The 21,992-nt window shown below is 37.7% G+C and overlaps 1 protein-coding gene across 8 annotated transcripts in view; it reads right to left on the reverse strand.

The window, feature by feature from the left end:
* Tlk (Tousled-like kinase) overlaps positions 1 to 21,992 on the reverse strand; it is a 40,051-nt gene that overhangs the window by 12,153 nt on the left and 5,906 nt on the right. Inside the window, exons 1-3 of one of the 8 annotated variants that reach the window (XM_073088136.1) lie at positions 16,621 to 17,131; positions 10,715 to 10,800; positions 7,477 to 7,530 (exon numbers count right to left, since the gene is read on the reverse strand). In XM_073088136.1, the coding sequence (XP_072944237.1) occupies positions 7,477 to 7,530; positions 10,715 to 10,800; positions 16,621 to 16,693 (213 nt within the window). In that variant the 5' untranslated portion in view covers positions 16,694 to 17,131. Of the gene's footprint in view, positions 1 to 5,556; positions 5,869 to 7,476; positions 7,531 to 10,714; positions 10,801 to 16,620; positions 17,132 to 17,493; positions 17,528 to 21,992 lie in introns of those variants that run through there. The other 7 variants (XM_073088137.1, XM_073088141.1, XM_073088144.1 and 4 more) reach the window with 7 other exon arrangements.

Genomic DNA, 21,992 nt, shown 5'->3' on the forward strand with positions numbered 1-21,992 from the left:
GCATTTGTTCGGAGCGTTATTACACCGATATTCTAGTGACAGTAGAGGCTCAACAACATTATCACTTAACACGTTCTTACTAAATGTTACAGCATAACATTGTCCGGAATGTGTAGTGACGAAATAAATTATTGTTCTAATCAATTACGACTGAAAATAAAATATTGAAGTTTATTGTTCGGTTATTGATAGCAACCGTTGCGAAGTGCATTATAATTGCGAATAAAAACCATAATGCCCTATAAATAAAGTACACTCAATGAGTCACATTCAGACAACACAACATGGTCGGTGAAACATATCAAACGAGCATATTAGCATTATCGTCGTAACGTTGCCGCTCTGAACTCCCTCCGGTGCCTCCTGCCCCCTCCTCGCCCATTCCAAGCTACCACCTCCTTACCATTACTAAACTAGCAACAAAAGAACAGCGCATTTCGATTGAATCAAATTAACGATAAGGAAAATAATAGACCACGTGACGAAGACACGAGTTAAAATAATATTCAAGTCTCACATATTTCCGACAAGGCTAACTGACGTAATTTCCTGATAACAGGCAGATTGTTAGGAGTTGTCTATTTACACTCCAAAAGCGATCCAATATTATGCCATTTGGGGCATTTGAAGCGTCGGGCGTTATAAAAAGTTATAAGTGTGTAAAATGTTAACACGATCTTTGAATCTACCAATGATTTGACTGCGCAGTGCTTATTGTTGTGTCTATTTTTAGCGCACCTAGCATCAGGCGAATGGAAAGTTAGCGAGCTGGCAACATAATATGTAGGTAGATACATGCATATAGCGCGTACATACATGGACACGCACATAAAGACTAAAGCGTCTAGCGCAAACTGCTACGTTGCGAATAAACACTCCAAGTTGTTTTACAAACTTTAATTACCCGGATTTAAAACGGCAATTAAACGTAAAGCGTTTGTTAAGCGGTAATACGTTTTAAAATGTGGATGGCGAATTGTCGCAGGATCGATCCGAGCTCAGTTATACATCTGTGTTACCTACTGGTTCACGAAACGTTTGATAACAATTTAGAGCTGAAGAACTCTGCGGCTGTTATTGATCACACCCCGCCCCCATCCCGCCTCACTAAACTGCCCAACTCATTTCATCTCAGATTACAATTCTAAGCCAAGTTAAAAGTACCACTCGCGTAAAACATCCCTTCTAAATTTCTCTGGTGTGTAATGTACCAAAAAAATAAATTATGAATGAAACAATTGAAGTGTCTAATATAGTTCTTATATTTTTTATGTTAATCCTGTTTTGAGTAAGGGGTTCTCATCGAACAAAATGTAGTATATGGTGTCCTCAAACAATAACTTTTTACATAATAAATAATGTACTTTTTTCTTCAGATAAAATTAATAAATAATTAAAACTATCTTTCCCGGGCAACTTTGCCCGCCAAATATAGATTTTTGATAGTTAAATCGTACCCCCATACCTTTCTAATCTAATAATATATAACTCTGATATTATTAATTTAATAAAATAATAGGTCGTACAGTCCAATATTAGACCACATTACATACTAACAAACAGGTAGACAAAAAAAAAGCATATGTACGGTCGAATTGAGTAACCTCCTCCTTTTTTGAAGTCGGTTAAAAAAATTAAAGCAGGTTGTATTCGGTACCACGCCAACGTATTTATTTTTAAAATATTTTTAAAATATTTCTTAAAATAGTTTATGCATGTATTGCGATTTATAGCAGGAAACTATTTTAAGAACTAAACGTCATCAATCGACCTATAGTTACACTTCGGAACATTAACATAATGCCTATTAAGGCATTATGTTCTTAAGAGTGAACCCCTATAAATTTCATGAAAACTGTTTATCCATTTATCGTTACAAACTTTTGTTTCCTCTAGAAAGGTGGAAATTGAAAATCAAAACCGAACTTTTAAACGATTATAGAAAGAAGGAAGTACGTTTCTTACACCAAAATTATTTTTATCATCTGATGTTCAGGGTGTTCTTCCGTATGAATTGCTCGCCCGTCGCCCCTCGAGCCAGGCTTTATTTTTTCACAAGAACACGCTAGGGGCGTCACTGACAACGCCACGTGGAGTTAAGGTGTTCCGTTTCATTTTGTGCTTAATTTTGAGAAACAATGACGGATTACTGATCTACCTGCATGAAATCTGTCCTTTTTGTTATACATATTTGAAATACGCGTTCTACACTAATAGGCTCCATTCCTACTACTATTCCTACACTACCATTTCCTGATTAGAGGTTGACCAGCTTGGATTCCTCTGCGTGTCACATATAATAAAAGCTTCGCCACGCATCTTATCATAATTATGTAATGGCGTCCATCTTATCCATCTTAATAAACCCTAAAGCTTCCTAAACTATCTATAAAAATGAAATAGATAAAGCTATAATCGCAAAATAACAGTACAATCAAGCTGTAATAATGGCAAACACAAATTCCAATATTTTAACACGGCTAAGTAAAAGCTAGCACCGTGTCGGGGGTTGGGGCGTGTGCATATCTGCGGCGCAGGAAACTGCGTCTCGGCTCGTCTCGTTGAAGACAATCAATACTCAGTCACATCTCTGTCCCGCATTCATTGTAGAAGCGCAGTACCGCGGACCCCAAAATCCCCTCTTCCGGTGCGGTGTTCAGCCGCGTGCTGTTTAACCCAATTTTCTAGTGCGAGGGGTGTGTAGGGCGCGAGGTGCAAGGGGGGCAGAGCCCGGCGCAACTTTGGCCGCAAGTGTGCAGCGGCGACGGGGCGCCACGAGATTCGAACCAGAGCCTGCAATATTGATTATTTCTACGAGTACCTAGTGCCTGCTCGTCTCCTCATTACACAACCGTGATCTCTCCACTTCGCTTAACTTGAACCGCAATTGCCAAACAAAGCGATATCTGATTGTAATTATGAGCCGAATAATACTATTTAATTGGGCATAAATCAATTTATTTTATATAAAAAGCGAAAAAAATAATATGCTCCCACCAATTTTAATTTACTTTACTAAACATAAGTAATCGTACAGGGTATTATTATTGTTATTATGAATACATTCTAGAATGAGCTCACAATTCTCAGAAGTATTAACGGATAATCAGAGAATTTACTTCAAATTTTATATGAATCATATATTTACTCTCGTTATTAATTTATTATTAATAACAACAACAAACAATTTATTTATTACAGAACGACAAGTTGTTTGAAAACATTCTACTACGAGATGAGTGATTTAAATAATTTCGGTTACAATTATGACATACTAATTTCTGACGAATCTATAAAAATGATATCATAACGATACAAGAAAACAAAAATTATGTTTCTACAACCTATACAGATGCAGATTGTCCAGGGACTGGGGGCTACGATCAAGATAATCTGGAGCGTTACATCAGAATTCTTAAACACATTCTTTTATTTATTTTTTAACAAGCAATAAATAACAATATAACAGCTTTGATTCTTCAGTGTAATAGTATAAACCTCATCAAATGGCTTTCAAATGCCCAGACGTAGGCTTTCGAATAAACGTTCCCGAGGGAGCTTCTAATACGGTCGTTTTATTTTCAACAGCTACCTACTAACAAAAACTTTTCACACGTACACAGTTACACACCTACACGTATAACAAAAAAAATAAAATAAACACAGTCAAACATCGAACCTTCTCTTTTTTTGGAAGTCAGTTTCAACAATCAGGTTTGTCTTATACAAAATAATGTTCAGATAGTAAAACCTTACTTTTAAAGTTTGATGTGTCAGTTCGAAATATTCATTTGTGATGCTAAGCCTGAGATGATAAATAAATATTTTAACCCCTAAAGTCCAGGGCAACTCTACTCTGTGACATCGATAAATTCTGACCTGATTGTAAGACAATTTTAGTATCCTTGTTGGAATATAAGGAATTTAGATTTGAGGTTCAATGACCGACCAGATTTAAAGTGTGTTGTGAATAAATATTCCAATGACTGTCTATAGTATAACATTGCTTAACTTAAAGAATGGAGATCGATAAACAACAGTAGCAGTAAAAAGTACATAAAACATACACATATGAATATTTGTTTGAAAGTCCAAGGATTTCAAGACAACATTTATATCCAGATCGGGCTCTGTGCGATAACCGCCAAGGTCTACAAATCATTCATATATAAAGTTTTCTTAAGAAATAACTACAAAATTAAGTGATAAATACATTCTAAGTTTGTAACACCCGTTCCTATTTTTTTTTATCTATATCTCCGATATAATACTTTCAACGTAAAGAGTTTATTGTCGTCGTGTATCAGGAAATATTAATAACAAAGAGACAATAACACGGTAACACACAATACATCGGCTGTCAGAGGAGATAATAATGCTCATATTCCCTCTCATAAATCTCAATTCGCACAAAGTACCTACTGTGTGTCGCATATGTAAAGAATGCATGCATTGACTTGCTTTGAATTTTCCATGTTGTTTTTTTATGTAAAGACAGTAAACAATTGTAAAATCCGCCGTAACAGTCGATCATCACGGAAATCTATCTTTATTTCCTTGTCATCGGCATACTGAATTTCAAAATGACAATAGATTTTTACAAAGTATTAGGTGTCAGAAACCTTTGTTCATAATATTGAGGTAATAAAGGAGCATGTATACCAGCTGCTAGTAAGTGGCTACTGCTGTATCCTGCTGTCCATGGGACATCTGCAGTCAACCAGATAAGTTTAAACTGTGACCGACCACAGATACATATGTATACTGCTACCCCTCAGGAATTATATTAATATTCGAAGGGAGCGTCAGTAACAAATAGTGAGTTCATATTTTTAATCCCGGAAATTCACTATAAATACGAAAACTGTTTTAATTTATCTGTTCGTTAAATGTCTTATATCATTAAAGACTTCTTACTACAGTCGCTCGACTAAACACTACTTCTCTTAGTTAGCCACTTTAGCTGACATTATGATGATACTTGTTTTTTTACATCTTCAGATAAGTATAATAATATTTGCATTGTATGTATTTAATCTGAAATGACTGTGATTAATTAAAATTTATGAAACCATTATTATGATTGAACGCTTATAAGCATTAAACTACTTGTATAACGTCTTATGTATTGTAATTGTACAAGTGGTGGCGTCATCATGAAAACAGGTAACCAAAAGAACATTTAATATTTTTAAGGCTGACCACATTAAGAATTTATCCCGTTGCCTTTGAAAACAAGACATTTAATGATCGCAATAAAGTTATATTGCAAAGTTGGCCACTTTCCTAAGCGAGCGTAGCGACTAGCGAGCATGCGCAGCGCTCCATTCACAACAAGTGACGTGACGCGCTAAACCGGTCCGAATGTCTTACACGCTCTATTTAACACCGTTCGCCCGTTACTTGTTGATATCCCCGTATTTATCTAAATTATTATTAAAATATAACATATATTAGAGTGTATTTAATAAAGGAATAATGATATTTGCACAAACGCCGGCACTGGCATCGCACGGTGCCGGGCGCAGTGGGTCAGGCGAGGCAATACGGGCGGACCTTGCAATGTCGCGGCGTGACGCTCAGCTGACGCATGACGGGCCGCCCGCCGCCCGCCGCCGTCTCAGCCCCGCGTTCATTGCCTCCGCGGCAGCCGTGCTGAGTGGACGCACCGTATGCCATGTTCGACACTTTATTCATAGCCACGAATTTACACACGATATTGAATTTACGACGAAGACAAGATAACATCGAACAGAAACGTCTCCCTCGGATGTGTTTTGTATTGTGAACGGCGTTGAAGAATTGTTTTGATGTGATTTGTGACTTGCGTAGAATAATTTATGCTGAAGTGCGGTGACGACCGGTGCGAAAGGTCGGGTTGTGTAAAAATAACTGCGGAACCGGGCGGCTAAGCAGTGGAATGAGGTTTGACGGCACGTTGTAGTCGAGGCGGGGAGAGACCGTGTGCGCCATGTTATAATTTCCCTTCGCGTTCAATGTGCAAACCGACTGACTGAACACTGCGCTGTGTCTGTGCCTACTTCTCTTTCTCTCAGTGCCGCAAAAGCGTGCCTGTTGTAAGAGACGAGTAAAGTTGTTCATCCCGGTCCTCGTCTAAATTCTAACGACCGGTTAGTCTTATATGAAGTATGAACGCATATATTGTTAGTGATATTTCGCACAAACTTTCGCGTGGATACAACTTTATGTAATATTTCCGCTTATAAATTTGTATGTACTTTTTACTTAAGATAACATATACACTAACTGCAATAAAAGAAAGCAGGTTATAGTAATTCCTTTGATAATATTCTTTTGTACAGGTAATACAAGTAATTGACAATAATATTTATATTTGTATTTCCAAATTTAAATTAAATTCCATAACTTAACAAAACGTAACTTTATTTTTTGTCCGAATTTAACAAAGCGTAGGTTATGCAAAATAATTTCAAGTTTAATAAAAATCATAATCTCATGGCAAGATTAGCAAGTGTCAGTCAGTAGGCAGGTACTCGTAGCGTTTCGGTACGTCGCATTTGCAAAATGATCGGCGACGATGCTAGTGTTAGATAAGGATGGATATGGTTACAATGATCAGTTACAAGTGTAATAGCTGAGAGTTAGTTTAGTATAATTGGGATGGCTAGCGAGTGGTGACAGGCGCGGTGCCGGCGGCGGTCGGTGTCGCTGACCCCGCGGCCCCGCGCGCCTGCCTACGTTCCGCGAGGCCGCCCGCCCGCACCGGCACACTTTTCTATACTCCACTGATTAACTTATCACACATATCTCAACGTTATTACATTATAATGACACAATCCTAACTTTGCAATTGAAATAACTCGGGTTTTAATGCTCTTAATTTACTACATACGAGTGAACGACCTTGGCAGTGATCGTTTGCATAATTTAAAGTTAATTCAATTAATACGTACGATCCTCATTTAAATACACCGAATTCAATATTTAAAATGAAATATAAACGCAGAGTAACAGTTTAATTGGATTTTGCTATTTTGAGATTTCTATTCGCGGAACGTGTTATGTTTACGTTACGCGATGCCGAACGAAATACCTCGCAATGTACACCGGCTACCATTCGAATATGCGTACGTACATAATGCAATCTCAAGGATAAAACTCGAATATAATTTAATAACTAAGCGCACAGTTGTAACGCGGTAAAGCCTAATATTGTCTGGTAAATCGATATCACTCGATAATATTGTGGAGGAAAGCCTAATCGACGTCAAGGTGACTGCGCTGTAAGCGTGCCACGACACCTACCTACACCACAATAGTCTATTATTAGCGTATGCCATCATGCAAATGTTTGTCGCACTGTACGAGTGTCGGCGAGCGCCACTGCCACACAACACATAATTATATCAATCACATACCTGTGCGTACTCTGAACTACATAGGTATTCTACATATAACGAGTATGCCAAATCGAATGGAAGGAATGCAACTCACCATCTTGAAATCAGGCACTCGTTGAGTTTCTACTAGTATCTCCCCTGCGCTCACCTGTAAACACGCGATCAATGCGCTGCAGTAAACCAAATCATTGAAAGCCCCTCGGCGAGCATAAACTCTAAATAATATATTTTATAAACTACTATAATACTTTGCTCGTTAAAAGTCCACTGCAACGTACGTAGTATCGATTAGGAAAACAACTTATCAAGGTGAATAATTATTATTATAATATGTGATTCTTATCTACAATAATATCTGCTAACAATACATAATAGTACAGTACAGCATGTCTTCACGAAGGTAAATCAATATCAATATTTGAAATAAAAACTACGTAGGCGCATTGACGTCCGATTGCGTTCAGTCAGGCAGAGAGAGCACTAATCTGTTTGTAGGTTGATATGTTACAAACGTACATTTACCGTCGGACTATTTATGTCTGTCCGCCATCTTGTCGTCGATTGACGAAATGAGTAAGTTGGTCTCATGGTGATGGACCGAACGCCGATTGTGGAAGGAACCGTAAAGAATAATTAATATTTAGTTATAAGCATAGTCGACCGAATGGCATACTTCAAATAAACTCAATATATTTACTCACTGAAAACCGTTCCGGTGAGCAACAAATGGGACGTGATCGATAAACTAGATCATTTGAATGATCAATAGAACAAAACAACAACGTATAAAACCGATGCCCCGGCGCGGCAAAATGACGCTTGTGCAGGACGAGCGAGGGGGTCCGGGAGAGAGGCGGGGCCGGGGGAGCGGACGGAGGCGAGACACATAATGGAATTACATATCTACCACATCACTTACTTGGCCGAGACCACAATGTATGCGTATAAATATGTATACGAGCGCATCGCTAGCCAGCTAAGTACGAACGCGAACGAGCGCTGCGGCGGCTGAGGTGGGTAAACTGGAGCCGCTGCATTATCGGAGATCACGTGATAAGCCCAATCCGATCACCGTACCCCTCTGATCGCGTCACATTCACAGAGTTAAACTTAATCTCGCTTTCTTCAATTCCTATTCAAAGTTTGTTTCGGATGTGAAAACATCACGCTCATACATAAATCACTAATTGCATTGTCATTAATTACCACTTTATTTCAACCGGCGATATTTCTAATTATTTCATTTAAATAAATAAAAACACGGGGAACAAACAAAGTGGAAGTCACGACAAAGACAAATAAATGGACGGTGCAATAAATTATATATTCAAATGATGCCCACCGCGATTTCATTCGATAGGAAGACTCACGTTTCGATTAATTGAAACGGCGCGCAGCCATTTTCTTTTGTACACGTAAGCGTGAGCCAGGTCGATGACGTAGCTCAATGATACATAGCAACGTCTCCGCGTTACCGATAAACTGAACTAACAACACGCGGAGCGCAGGAAGCGCGCCGCAGAACAAAAGAGCCCGATCGAAAACATTGCGCTCGCTCTCATAATGTAAGCCCTTGGACAATATCACAATACACGTTCGTACGTTCATTTATCATTATAACGATTTAATGGGACGCTTTCAAGAAAAATCCTGATTATACAGCGATTAATGTCATTACTAAGACATAAGCTGATTCTGTTATCTAATGAACTCGTGACATTTTTATTTGCCACAACAACAAAACAAAAATCAATGTACCTATTGAAAGTGAGTTTGTGTTCGTCAAACGTAATACTTTGATCAGCTCCTTAGTCGTGAGCGTGTTAAAAATAAAAGGTTGCATATGTTATTTTTAAACCAACCAATACCAACTTCTTATTCATCAGCTTCATCAAGATCATTTTACCGGCCAGTACAACTGTATATCTTTTTCATGAATTCTAAAACACGCTGTTATGTTAAGACGCATCGGTCTAATCTTCATGTTATTATGTAACGATATAAGAATTTAAATGTATATAAAGATATGACTACACGTTTAGTGTGGAATAGAAAATATTACGATTTCAAACGAATCCATATTCGGTAATATTCTATAGAAAAATAGTAATATAGCATTTAGACGGCTATAAAAGTCAGTGTCTTATTACAAAGAAGTATCAAATAAGCATTTAAGTGTAGAGTAGTAACTGCCGTCCAAGGACATAATGACTTTTAAATCTAAATAATTACTGAGATTGCTCAATTGTAACAATAATTAGAAGCACCTTACTACCATGCTCACTACATAGTCTGCATACATCACACGATATTACGTAGCCAATGCTAAATGTATATCTGTGCTTAAGGTGAAATAGTACCTTGCGGTTAATCACAAATACAATGCTAATATTGAATAAAAAACAGTAAAAGATAGGTGGATCAATTCCTGAGAGGAATTCAGTGGAAACTACAATAGGTCTGCAGTCATATCGGCTCCTAAAGATTGCGTTAAAATGACAGTTTTAATGAATTTTGCCCACCATTAAACAGTCTCAAAGGTATGTAACGTCTACCAATACGCACTTGGCTAGCGCGGTGGACTGTGGCCTAATCCTTCTCATTATGAGAGAAGACCCGTGCCCAGCAGTGGGACATTAATGGGTTGTTGATGATTGCCCACCATAGACCCTAATAAAATACATTTTACTTTTATTTTATTTTACGATATTTATTTGGAAAGCAGCCAAAATAGAACATTTTATGAACATTTCTACCCGATAGGATATTACAGTTCAAGAGATGCAATAGTTCAAAGGACAGACATACCTACGTACACGCCTAATAATAGTCTTACGTGCGAAAACGTAGGAAGGTTATCAATCATATATTACTTCGAATTGTTTATTCATAAGTCATATCTAGGAGAATGAAATACATACCGAATTTTATAATAATAAATTATATTAATCATAGACGCACGTTTAAAGTCTACATCATACATATCGTCCCCTCCTACGTATAATATTGTAACTACAAAATTGACAACTTTACAGGAGAGCGTTACAAAGTTTCGAATGTGCTAAAATGCGAATAAAATCTACATTTCTTCAGGTATCTCTATGAAATTTGGTATATGTATTTTATTTAATACGCTTTAAAACGTTACTTGTGTCGATAAAACACATTAAAATAAGGTTATTTATGCAATAAAAATGAAAAGGTACTTTTGTGGGTTACGATATTATACGTAGGAGTCGATATGGGGGTATTCAACAGGACAGTCTGACATTTCTGACAACATTCTGTACATTCGGTTTATCCTAAATAAACTATTTTTATATAGAACTGACCTTGGCGCCTAGAAAGCGAGCTTCCAGCAACTCCTGCTTACGAGGGTCGAGCGCCGCCTGGAAGTGCTCCATCTTGACGCCAGCGCCTGCAAACAAACTTTCATTAGTTTCTAACTTACTTGCCTACTTCCTAATACGTAAATGATTTTTCAAGTAGCACTTTTTAAGGTTACTTAAACTTAAATAGGTATCTTAAAAAGGTTTGAGATATTGGAGTAAGTGCATAAGGCAAAGAAGTTCAGTTTTCAGGAATGCCTCGGAAGTAAAATTGACGTTTGTAGGAAAAAATGAGGAACGAAAAGCCTTACTGAGAAGGCTCTCAGTATAGAATGGTTTCTATACTTTCTAAATATACAACTAAAGTTGATTAATAGGAAAAGTGTAGAAATGGAAAAGATCTTTGATAGAAGTTCCAATATGAAAATGTTATATAGGACTTTTCATTTAATGCATAAAACATCAATATTTAGCGAAAATGGCAGTTCTAATCTTTATATATATATTTCTTATGTGCGTGTGTATGTCACTGAACTCCTCCTAAACGACTGGGCTGATTTTGATGAAATTTGTTGTGTGTGTTCAAGGGGACTTGAGAATGGTTTAGATTCACAATTTAGTCCATGGGAAAAGGTGTTTTTAAATAATTTTTAATTCGTAAGCAGTTGTTGATTTTGGAATGTTTCACATTGGATTCGACGTACTTCGCTACCGTCGCAGTTTCAAATATTCTATCCAATTTTCCAACCCGTAAGTGATAAGGATTGTTCTTCACCCTTAACATTTTTTTTATTTATATGGCAACACAACGTTTGCCGGGTCAGCTAGTATCTATATAGTTTTTGAATAAAACACATATCAATAAGTAAATAAAATAAGCCAAGTTTAGTATTTCCATTCATCCGAATAAGGCTTGTAAATTTCATTGAATATAATTGTGTTCAGCCGTTTCTTCAGTTCACTAAATAACGTGATTACGCACCCATAATTTTTATTCGTTCTCACTAAACTCACGATTTCCCAATATTTTGGGTGTTATGGTGACAAAATACATAAATCAGCACATCATACTCAAAAAAATCCAATAAAATCGAACCCGGGATCGCGGCAGACGATGAGTAATAAGTAGGTGACGCAACACATTTTTTGTTGATATGCGGTAGCATGGGGCACACATAGACAAAGTCACACACGACTTCGCTACCACACTCACCACATAGTTATTAAAATGTCTGCCTTACCCAGAATTTGACCTATGTCTCTTCTAGGGGGCAAACCGTAGTATGCGAACCATTGTACGACGCGGGTCGTCAAGGGTTAATTATGTTATACAGTTTCTTTACTTCAGGTCTATTCGTCTATAAAATATTTAAAACGTGACTTCCGTAAGAGTCGCAATAGCAATAGTAATCTACAACGTGCAAAATTTTCAGTAATGCTGTATACCTATTTATGAAAAATGTAGCCACGATAGTTATCTAATCTATTTTGCAAAACCGGTTTAAATTCAAATGACTAAACAAGTTTTCTGGCGACATCGACCGTTATCAATTTTATTTTTAGACTTCTTATCAGTTTTCTCAAAATGTTGTTAAATTTTTGTACATAGCAAAATTTGTGGTGGCTTACTGATAAAATATTGTATCAAAATCGCTCAAACTTATCAATAGAATTCTGTTAAATTTAAATTGACACTTTAGAGAATAAGAAATTGCGAAAATTTTAATTTTTCGCGTAGACATTACTTTGCAAAATTTAATGATTTTCTGTGGACTAATACTTTGCAGGGCGCGGAGATAATTTCGTGAGGTTCACACAGAATATTTTTTGTACAAAAGAATCAGCAACACGGCACCGAGGGGAAAGGGGAACGGGGTTCTGGCGCAGTATCTGGAGCAGACAGTCGAGTTGCGAGAAGTTAGGTACAGTTATTTATATAGGTACGTATGTATGTTCAATGTACATATTGATCGCCTCCCGGGCCACTCGCCACTATGATCTCACCTCCATCCTCTGTGACTACCCCCCTCCCCCTACACCCACACCCTGCCGCATCGCCTCTAAGGCCTATAACGAATCTCGTCTGTTGTTGCCGAATTTGACCTATGCTGCGGATTACGAAGTTCTATTTTTAAGAATATTTCGTTATCTCCACCGTAAATTACATGTTTTATACGATTTATTCCAATCATCAGTCAATTCTAAAGTAATTCAAGGGGCATTTTAAAATAACCATGGGGTTACGCGTCTAAAGCTAATGTCGCGTCGTCCAACATATTGGATATAATGTAATTTCTAGACTGTAATTCAATACAAGTATGTCTATCCTCGCGACACGACAGTAATCTTAAACGCCCACTGTGTGTAATACAATCCACGTAGCACGAACCTCTATCGATTTTATAGGATCCTCTTGCAGCAAGGTCATGATACGATTACACCGGGAATGTTCGCTGGGAATATTTTTGTTTTAAGTTTAACTACAATAAACCAATCTTAAACCAACCTATATTAAAATAAATATAAAGAATTTATTATACTGATAAAAATCAATCAAAGTTACAAGAAATACACAATTAATTTACCTACACTAAATCAAAATGCCTGTCTGTACAAGATATAGAAGTACACAGAACAGTGAAGTATTTAGAAATAAAATACTTCTCAATTTCACATAATATAAAATTGAACACAAGTAAATGTGTGTTTGCTATTTTTATAGTTTATAGATAAGACAGTAAGGGAAATACATACATTTTTCATAAATGACGATATCGAGGTAAAAACCAACATTACTAACTTTGGAGATAAATCTATTTAGGTAGATAGTGACATTTGAATGTAATTAAGTAGAAAGATAATAATGGAATTTTAAACGGATTTTCCATAATGATATCCATCATAAATCATAAATGTTTATAAATTGGTTTGAACATACAAAGTATAGGTATACCACTTTACTTTTGGCACTATTAAATCCTGCGTTTATAATATCAATTCTGAACATGAGTCTTTCTTACTACCTAGAAACCCTAGAATGTATGGGTCAGGAACTTTTGAATTATCATCATCTTTAGCGGCGAACAAAAACATAGAGAAGAAAAAAAAAAGGAAAGCTATAACTACCCTAACATAAACGTCCCTTTCATACTTGTTGCCTGAACTCTTTTCATTCTAAGATTAGACCTGCGATCACTGTTGGGATAATAAAGGGTTTATCACAAACTATGAATAATCGCCCAGCGTCTGCTCATCGTGTCCCACATAGCGTGGAAACACATGAAACTTTTCTCCCAGCTGCGGTCGCATACCGGCGCCACAACGTTTCGCTGCGGCGCACTCGGATCACCGCTCTATAAACGCTTCAGGTATTTCTCCAATAAATTTTATTTAACGTGTTTTACCCAAATAAAGGGACTTGCAGTCCACCTGATGATGTTAACTACAATGTACATTAGATTAGTAAACAAGAAAATTATTGACATTGCGTATCGCAAACTTTGATGTTAGTTAAATATTGTGAATTAAAATGCAATGTGGCGTTAGTTTTCTAGTTCATTAAGATTTCTAGTTCATTAATATTCTATTTCATTTATAATATAAACGCCCCTACAGAGATTATGGTTCTATACTATCCATATACACTGGGAATAATGAGGAAAATTATTCAAGTAGGCAATAAACTGTAATTATTAGTATTACGATTATGACTTTATTAAACTTTATAATATAAGTTATAACTTAATTCAGAAAGTAGGCACTTGGAATAACATCATAATTTATGGAAAGCTTCGTCTGTTTATCTCAGAAAATAAAGATTTAATAGATATTTACAGACAGTCGACGCGTGGCAACATTTATAAAACAAGAGGGCTGAGGGAGAAAGGTAGTTGATCTAGAGTGAGACTGCGTGCTCAAGGGCAAATTCTTCAATTAACTATTAAGGTTTCCACTTTCATAGTTTCACTGAAAAGATCGGGAGAATTCGTGAGAAAATAAATGATAATTACTTTCACATTTAAATTATTATGTAAATCATAATATTTTTTGCAACAACTGACAAACTAAATTATGTATCCTTTTTTATGCCGCGGAAGTAGCTGATGAGGGTACAGCCCACTTAAGTGGTCACTGCCATCTGTTATCATTCTCAAATGAAACAGGAATCTCGAGTCCGACTATATTTGCGTTATTACCTCTAATATTATAAGATGGACGTCTAAATGTTAATATCATTACCCCACCATTATTCAAACTGTTACACAGCAGTTTTACATTATTATTATAAGGCAGGCAATAAGTGTAGCGGCACGACAGGGCCTTAGTGATGATTGAAAAGTTTTAGTTATTAAGATTAGACAGAAATTCACTCCTACTAAATTCATGAATGTGTGTCTAAGCAACCTTTTTATAATCAGCGTAAATTGTAGTTTTAGTAAAATAATAAATTATAAACGTGCCAACAGTAGTGTCTACATTGTTAAATCAGTCCTATTACAATCATATTAATAAATAAAATACACATTTCTATAACACACTTTATACACTTAAACTGCTATTGTACCTATAAATTCATTAGAATCCTTACACGCCTAACACGAACCCTATAGTATCCTCCCCACGAATTGACCTATATAGTTTATGGGGTCGCGTTAGATCATGGTGCAAAAAACAAATAAGCCCCCTTTGCCTCGGAGGAGGGTCCGCTTCATTTTATATACGACTTGTGCCACTCCCAAGGGCCCCAATTCTACAGACAGTTTTGTCTAAAATACTCGCAAGCTTCACTGGGCGAACACGCTTATCTTTTCGTAATTTTATATTATACTTCAAAAATTGATACATAACAACAACATAATTTGTTAAATGTTAAACTTTTGCAAAATAATTAAATGAGTATAACGCCTCATAATTATACATATTTTTCGTATAGTCATTGATAAACTATGTTGGTATTGTAATTTTCCTCCTTTAGTTTTAACATACTTGGTATTAGTAATTCTGATAAAACCGCTCATATGACGTGAGCTGCCATCATCATTGCTTATCGTCGTTTTACAAAGGGACGAAAGGAATATTCTATACATTTTTTTCAAACAATTGAACAATGATTTAGGAAAAGCAAACTCTGTTATGTAATCCACACTGCGACACTGGAGAACGTTGCGAATGTGACGAAACTAACTGTCTTAGTAACTGATACTACTGATTTTCACGCCTACAGACCACTCAAAATGGCAGTGATTGTTCGCAATAATAAAACAGCCTCACAAAGAGGATCGCAGATTTATAGGTCTCTATTCAAAGCATCGATAAATAAATTGTAAGAATTAAATCTATATAGTAACTAATTATCGAAAGCTGATGGAAGGAATTTCTTAATTGTTTCTTCGCGATCGAAAAATTTTATACAAATGTTATATTCAAATGTAATGAATACGTTTATCATACTGTATTACACCGAGTACTAACGTTAAATTCACGTATTGAAGCAAGACAGAATATATTATTCAATTAGTGTTCTGAGTTCAGTGAATTCTCCAGTTAATCCGTTGGAGCGTTCGTCAAACTATATTGTTAAATCGATGTAGGTATATAAAATGCCCTTGGTTTAATTAACAAGCTGAACCCAATGTAATTAATAGAATTAGCTGGTACATACTCGTAATAATAAGTATATAACTAATATCCCAACACGATAATTTGTCTCTTAAATTGGCCAGTATGGGATAAAAAATAAAGTAATAATAATGTTTGTTTATATATTAAGTCAAGTGCCATAACAGCGGCCATAAACGCAACGCGCGCACGACATTGTCAGCAGGATGACAGCTGTTATAGTGTAGTAGGTGCACGAGGCACGAGCGGAGGGCCGCAGAGTGCTCGCGACCGTCAGCGTAGACACCCACCCTTGCAGCGGGAGTTGCGGCGGCCGCGCTCGTTCGGACGATCGCTCATCGCAAACGACTCCTTGAAATGCATCTTCCGACTCCACTCCTAAACTCAGCCACATTCACCTCTACCATCGGCACTCGAGTACACAATCCGAACACTGTCACCACCACGTCACCGTTCCGATACGATCAGACGTCTCGTCGGGTATCACCGTCGGCCGTCGCGACGCGCGCCTCTCGTGTCGTGCGGAATGTGACGCATTTTCGATTTCAACCGAGCGACGAGTTCACGAAACGTAAACGTTTCATTAGGCGCGAACCGGTGCGACAGTCGGCCTCGGGCGCGGACTGGCGTGCGATGCGAACGGCCGCCGCCGCCGCCTCCGCGAGACCGGACCTCGCGTCTCGGGGCGAGGATGCGGGAATCGGCTTCGGCGCAATACCCGTCACGAAAATAATAGGAACAGCGAGTGCACCTCAGAGGCGCGACGCGACGCGGTCGGTGCGAGCGAGACGCGGATAAACACCAGACTGTTTACTTACGGTGTTCGAGAGCGGGGCGGGGTGACGGGGCGGGGGGCAATCGCCTGCAATCCGCGCACTGCAATTACCTACTTGCCTGTACTCTACAATTTCATCCTAACACGGACTGTATCCCGAATAACACCACTAAAACAAATACAAAGAAATTAAATGCCGTCTGTTTCGCCCGAGCCTACCTGAAGATATCCTGTTGCGATATCAGCTGACTAACAACAAAATAAAACAACTTTGAATTCCGAGACCAACCTTGCAATTATTTTGACATGGATTAACTCAAAGCTTTCATAAATAACAGTAGCGCACAAAATTATGCTTCGGAGGTCTACTAATTTAATAAGTACTTACTAGTCAATGCGATTTTCATGAGATTAGCGAATTTATAAGTAACCGCAAAGTATCAATTTTAAGTGGTAAATAATTTGATACGTGTGTTTCTGTTACGGTGAGGTCGAATAATAATAGAGTAGGTGCGTGTAAGTGGTGGAGCAGTAAGCAGTTTGACGATCAATCGGCGAGCCGTGCATCGAGCGGTGGTGACTGCATTCCGGCGCCCGCCCGCGTCCCGCGAGTCCTCACCCCCCGTCCTTCCGGCGCTCGCCACGTGACGCGCCGATTAGCCGGCCGTCGAGTGTGCCACTGAGACCAAAATAGAGCGCGCGCTCACAATCTCGCCTCTCTATCAACTCCACAAAACTCTCACGCCTCCTTTCTGTCTCTTGTCTGCCGGTTGCCGAATGCGAGCCGTAAGCTATCGTTAGCGATTCGCTCCCATAATGACCGACGCCAACTAGGTGTCCGCACATACTTTCATGCGATCTGATTAGTGCTCCAACTCGGTCACTACGTACCTGTGTAGCGCTATTAACCATACAATAACTAAAAGTAATAACGCAACCGAGAAAACATACAAAATGATGTAGCGGATTATCAGACTTGTTTCGATTACTTGCACTTTTTGCGCCGCTAAGGTGTAGTAAAAAACGGTGTAAAATATGGATGTCGGGACAGTATTAAGCTTATATGAAACTTTTCTTTGACCAACATTGACACTTCTGAGGATGAAGGACTAAACGGAAACGCCTCGTAGATAAGGTGCCTATGTACCCCAACCCCACTATCGTTACATTAGTCACCTCGTTAAAGGTCTCCTAGAATTGAGTATCTGGTTATGAAAAAAATACATATAAATGCTACACAAAAGCTTCTACAATTAAAAGCTAGAAGCAACAATCAATTACTAGGTCTTTACTCTCGTATTAACGATAATGGACAAACAAAAACTAAACAGAATGAGCTTGCAATTCGTCCACGCAAGAAACGCAACATAGCATCTAACGACCTAATTATCGATGCGAGTTTGTTTGACGAAAATAAAATAAAGCGAGGAAATAATGGCACGCACCCAAAGAGCAAAGCGGCACGCAGTTCGGTCGCAGCAGAGCGCCGCGGACCGGCAGCCGGATCCCGCGGGGAGCCTGCCCGCCACCTGCCATTATACAACACCGACACCGCACTAACCCGACCGATACGCCTCTACACCGCACTTCGATTGGACATCCTATGTACACGTATATTACGTATCTTTCAAGCAATTAACGTTGAACTTGCTAAACGAACTCATCACATTTTATTGAGACTAGCAAAATTGGAAATAGTAAATAAAAACAAAACAATACACAATATTTATTGTTCTAAATGTATGAAAAGTCCTAATTCAAGTACAGTTATCTTTCTTAATTAAGAGTTTTACCCTTAACTAAAACAAAATATAATAAATAGTAAATCAAGTTTATACTGTTTATAGTCATTTAGATAAGACGTGGCTTATAATCCGAGGATAAATCGAAAAAGTTCTCGGTTAAATAGGGAGTGTAAATTGACGGAAATCACGCAGAGCTGCCGCATTTAACAAGAAAAAGACGACAGGATCAATACAGGCTGCAAAATGTACACGTGATCGCGTCACTATATAACTCCCTCCTACCACCGACCGCACCCCTAAACACCCGGTTCGCCCCTGCCCCCGATGTCGACACTAAAAGATTTTTCTTTCCCTCCTCTCGCGTTTGAAGCGTCACTTCGTACACACCACATAATTATTCAACACTCGACAACCGTAGAGACATTTAAAACGCTATTAAAATCTTAATAATCCGGGTACAAAACGAGTTACGTAATATTTTAAGGCCCCTGCATTGCAATCGCAAATGCAATAAAGTTCACGAGTTGACAAACGCAGCGCAAAACCAGTTCCCGTGGGCGAGAGGCGACGAACCATTGTGCCGCCAAGCAGAATTACAACGGCAGCCATTTCACCAGCCGGGAATTAAACAGAATAATTAATACGATCCTACCATGATTTTCAAGTGACTCAAGGAGAATAGCTATTAGAGACAGAATGGTCGGCAATTTAATTTTAGGAACTCTTATCTATGTTCCTATTGTTATCTGAGGGTTTACAAGAAAGATTTTCGAAAAATAATGAAACACGCTACGACGTGTAACTAGGTACTTGTATATTTATTTCTATATTTTCCAAATAAATAAGTGTTAAAGATAGATAGAAAGACATACAAATTAGTAGTAATATGCGGGTAAGCCGCGCAGTCGGACTCATTAGTTAGTGCGCTCGTGAATAAGTGAGGTGAGGGGGTGGTTGAGACCGCCACTCACTACAAAGGGTTGACTTGCGAACTGCGATCCGGAGTGAGGTTCCGGTCGATAAGCGCCCGCAAAACCATGCCGACCACGATATTTTTTAACCACATTATATTATTTGAGGTTGATTTCGCATTTTACTCATTGGTGGCGTGAAAACTGTAATACGATTGAACAAAACAAATAAACAATGACGTCAGCAGTTATTTTTAATTGTCACCGTGATTATTTGGTGGGACTTAAGTTCCTAAAAAGGGCAAGTAAGCTTAACGCAATTAGCGATCACTTATATATTAAGTTATTTACATACGTGCATTAATTAATTTACAATTTGTTAACCTACTGTGGAGGGTAATGTTTTTCGAGATAATTAAGCATGCTCTGTAGTCCGAATGGTTTGACCGATTTTGACATAAGACGTCGTTGGTCTAAATTGTAGGAGTAATATTGGCTATAATTTTAAGCAGTCGGGCTTTTGTTTTACTAATCATTACTTATTATGTTTATACAAAACGATGTAGATATTTTAAATTAATAGTAGTAATTTATTTCTGAGAAATTATTACAATATTCGTATGGATGTAACTTACAAAATACCTACATTACAAAAACGTCATATTGCAATGATATCATTGTTTCAAAAAAATTATGAATAAAGACGAAGACGACAGTGTGAAGTGACCCTCAAAAGGAAAATATGTAACGTTGAACGTGATACGGCTAGAGCTAAAACCTGTAACATCTAACATTCCACGTCGCGCTCTAACCAGTTTGCTGCTTTCTTCTATCTAGTACTAGTTCTAATGCGAATGTTTAATAAAACTCCACTCGACAAAGTTTGAACTCATTCGAGTTATCCATTTTACACTAAGCAATTGTAAAAATTGTACCCTCGTATAGCACCTCGGCTTTTTATTTAGTTATTAATACTATTAATTGCCTTCTTATGAATGTCATACGAGTATAACAACCCAATCGACAAGGTAAACCGATACTCCGAAAATTAAGTATACCTATACGCAGAAGTCTCTATCTTTCTAGGAAATTTCCTTAAGTATCTATCATCATAAGCTTTGAAGATTTAAAGTAATACAATAACGAATTCAACAATTACCAAAAGCTACCCACTTATATTCATATTCACTACTGAATTTTATACAATATTTGAGATTGTCTCGCTGACCCGCAGGCGACCTCTACATAGTCTAACGTACGTTTGCATTATACTGTTGCGAATACTACGTATGACAAGCCGGTGACATTTAAAGTACATTCTCTTAACTACAACTCATAAATTACCATTAGATGCATGTCCAAATAAAAGGTGGTTAACTCTCAGTGGTTTGACAGCGAAGGGATACCGCCACACCTTTTCTGCGAACAATGTAGCGCCGCTGTGTGGCACTTGAAAGGCCTGATAGCATGATGCTTGATAATTTAATCCTACATGTAGTAATGCATGTGAAATCTGTTTGAAATTGTTTCAGAAATTCATGTATGTAATCACATAACACAAGAAAAAATATGTCTTTACTGTTATGCTCTCTATGCTTAACTGTTAAAATAAAAACTCCTGACACATACGCGCTAACTTAATGAAACTGAAAAATTTAACGTTTTCCTACAAACCTTACCACACATTCGTGATGTAGCCTACTAATTTCGAACCTGCCTGTCTATGTATGATCTCAACTCATAACATTTCGACGAACACCCTCGTATTTCCAACAAGAACACAGCAAGATTATAAACGTAGCGACATCATTGACAATATGAGGGACGCCTACATACGTAACGCTCACAATGTCTACGTACCGATGTCTCGAGGCTCTACTTTCTAGTTTTACTCCCTACATGACACGAATCTAACTTGAAGACGACATTAAAACCACGTGATATTATAGTAATACTCTTTAGTAACAGAACAATTACTGTGGGATGTGATTAAGTGGAATATTGAGAGACGAAAAAGTAAAATAATTTTGACAGTAAGGTTGTTATATATATCTATGTTTCTCTAATCTTTCTGCATATAGCCGGGGTTGTTTTGTACGCTTAGGCAAGTATGAGCTCCAATTATAACTGAGGGATAACTGGAAGACAATATGGCAGCAAAAATATACAAAAATAAGAAATTAACGTAGGCCTGTAGAAATACAATGACAGAGTTTGAATATAAATTTCTT

Source organism: Epargyreus clarus, unplaced genomic scaffold (genome assembly GCF_041222505.1).
Source record: "Epargyreus clarus isolate Ecla_fem2 unplaced genomic scaffold, WU_Ecla_fem_2.2 ptg000026l, whole genome shotgun sequence".
Classification (NCBI taxonomy): domain Eukaryota; kingdom Metazoa; phylum Arthropoda; class Insecta; order Lepidoptera; family Hesperiidae; genus Epargyreus; species Epargyreus clarus.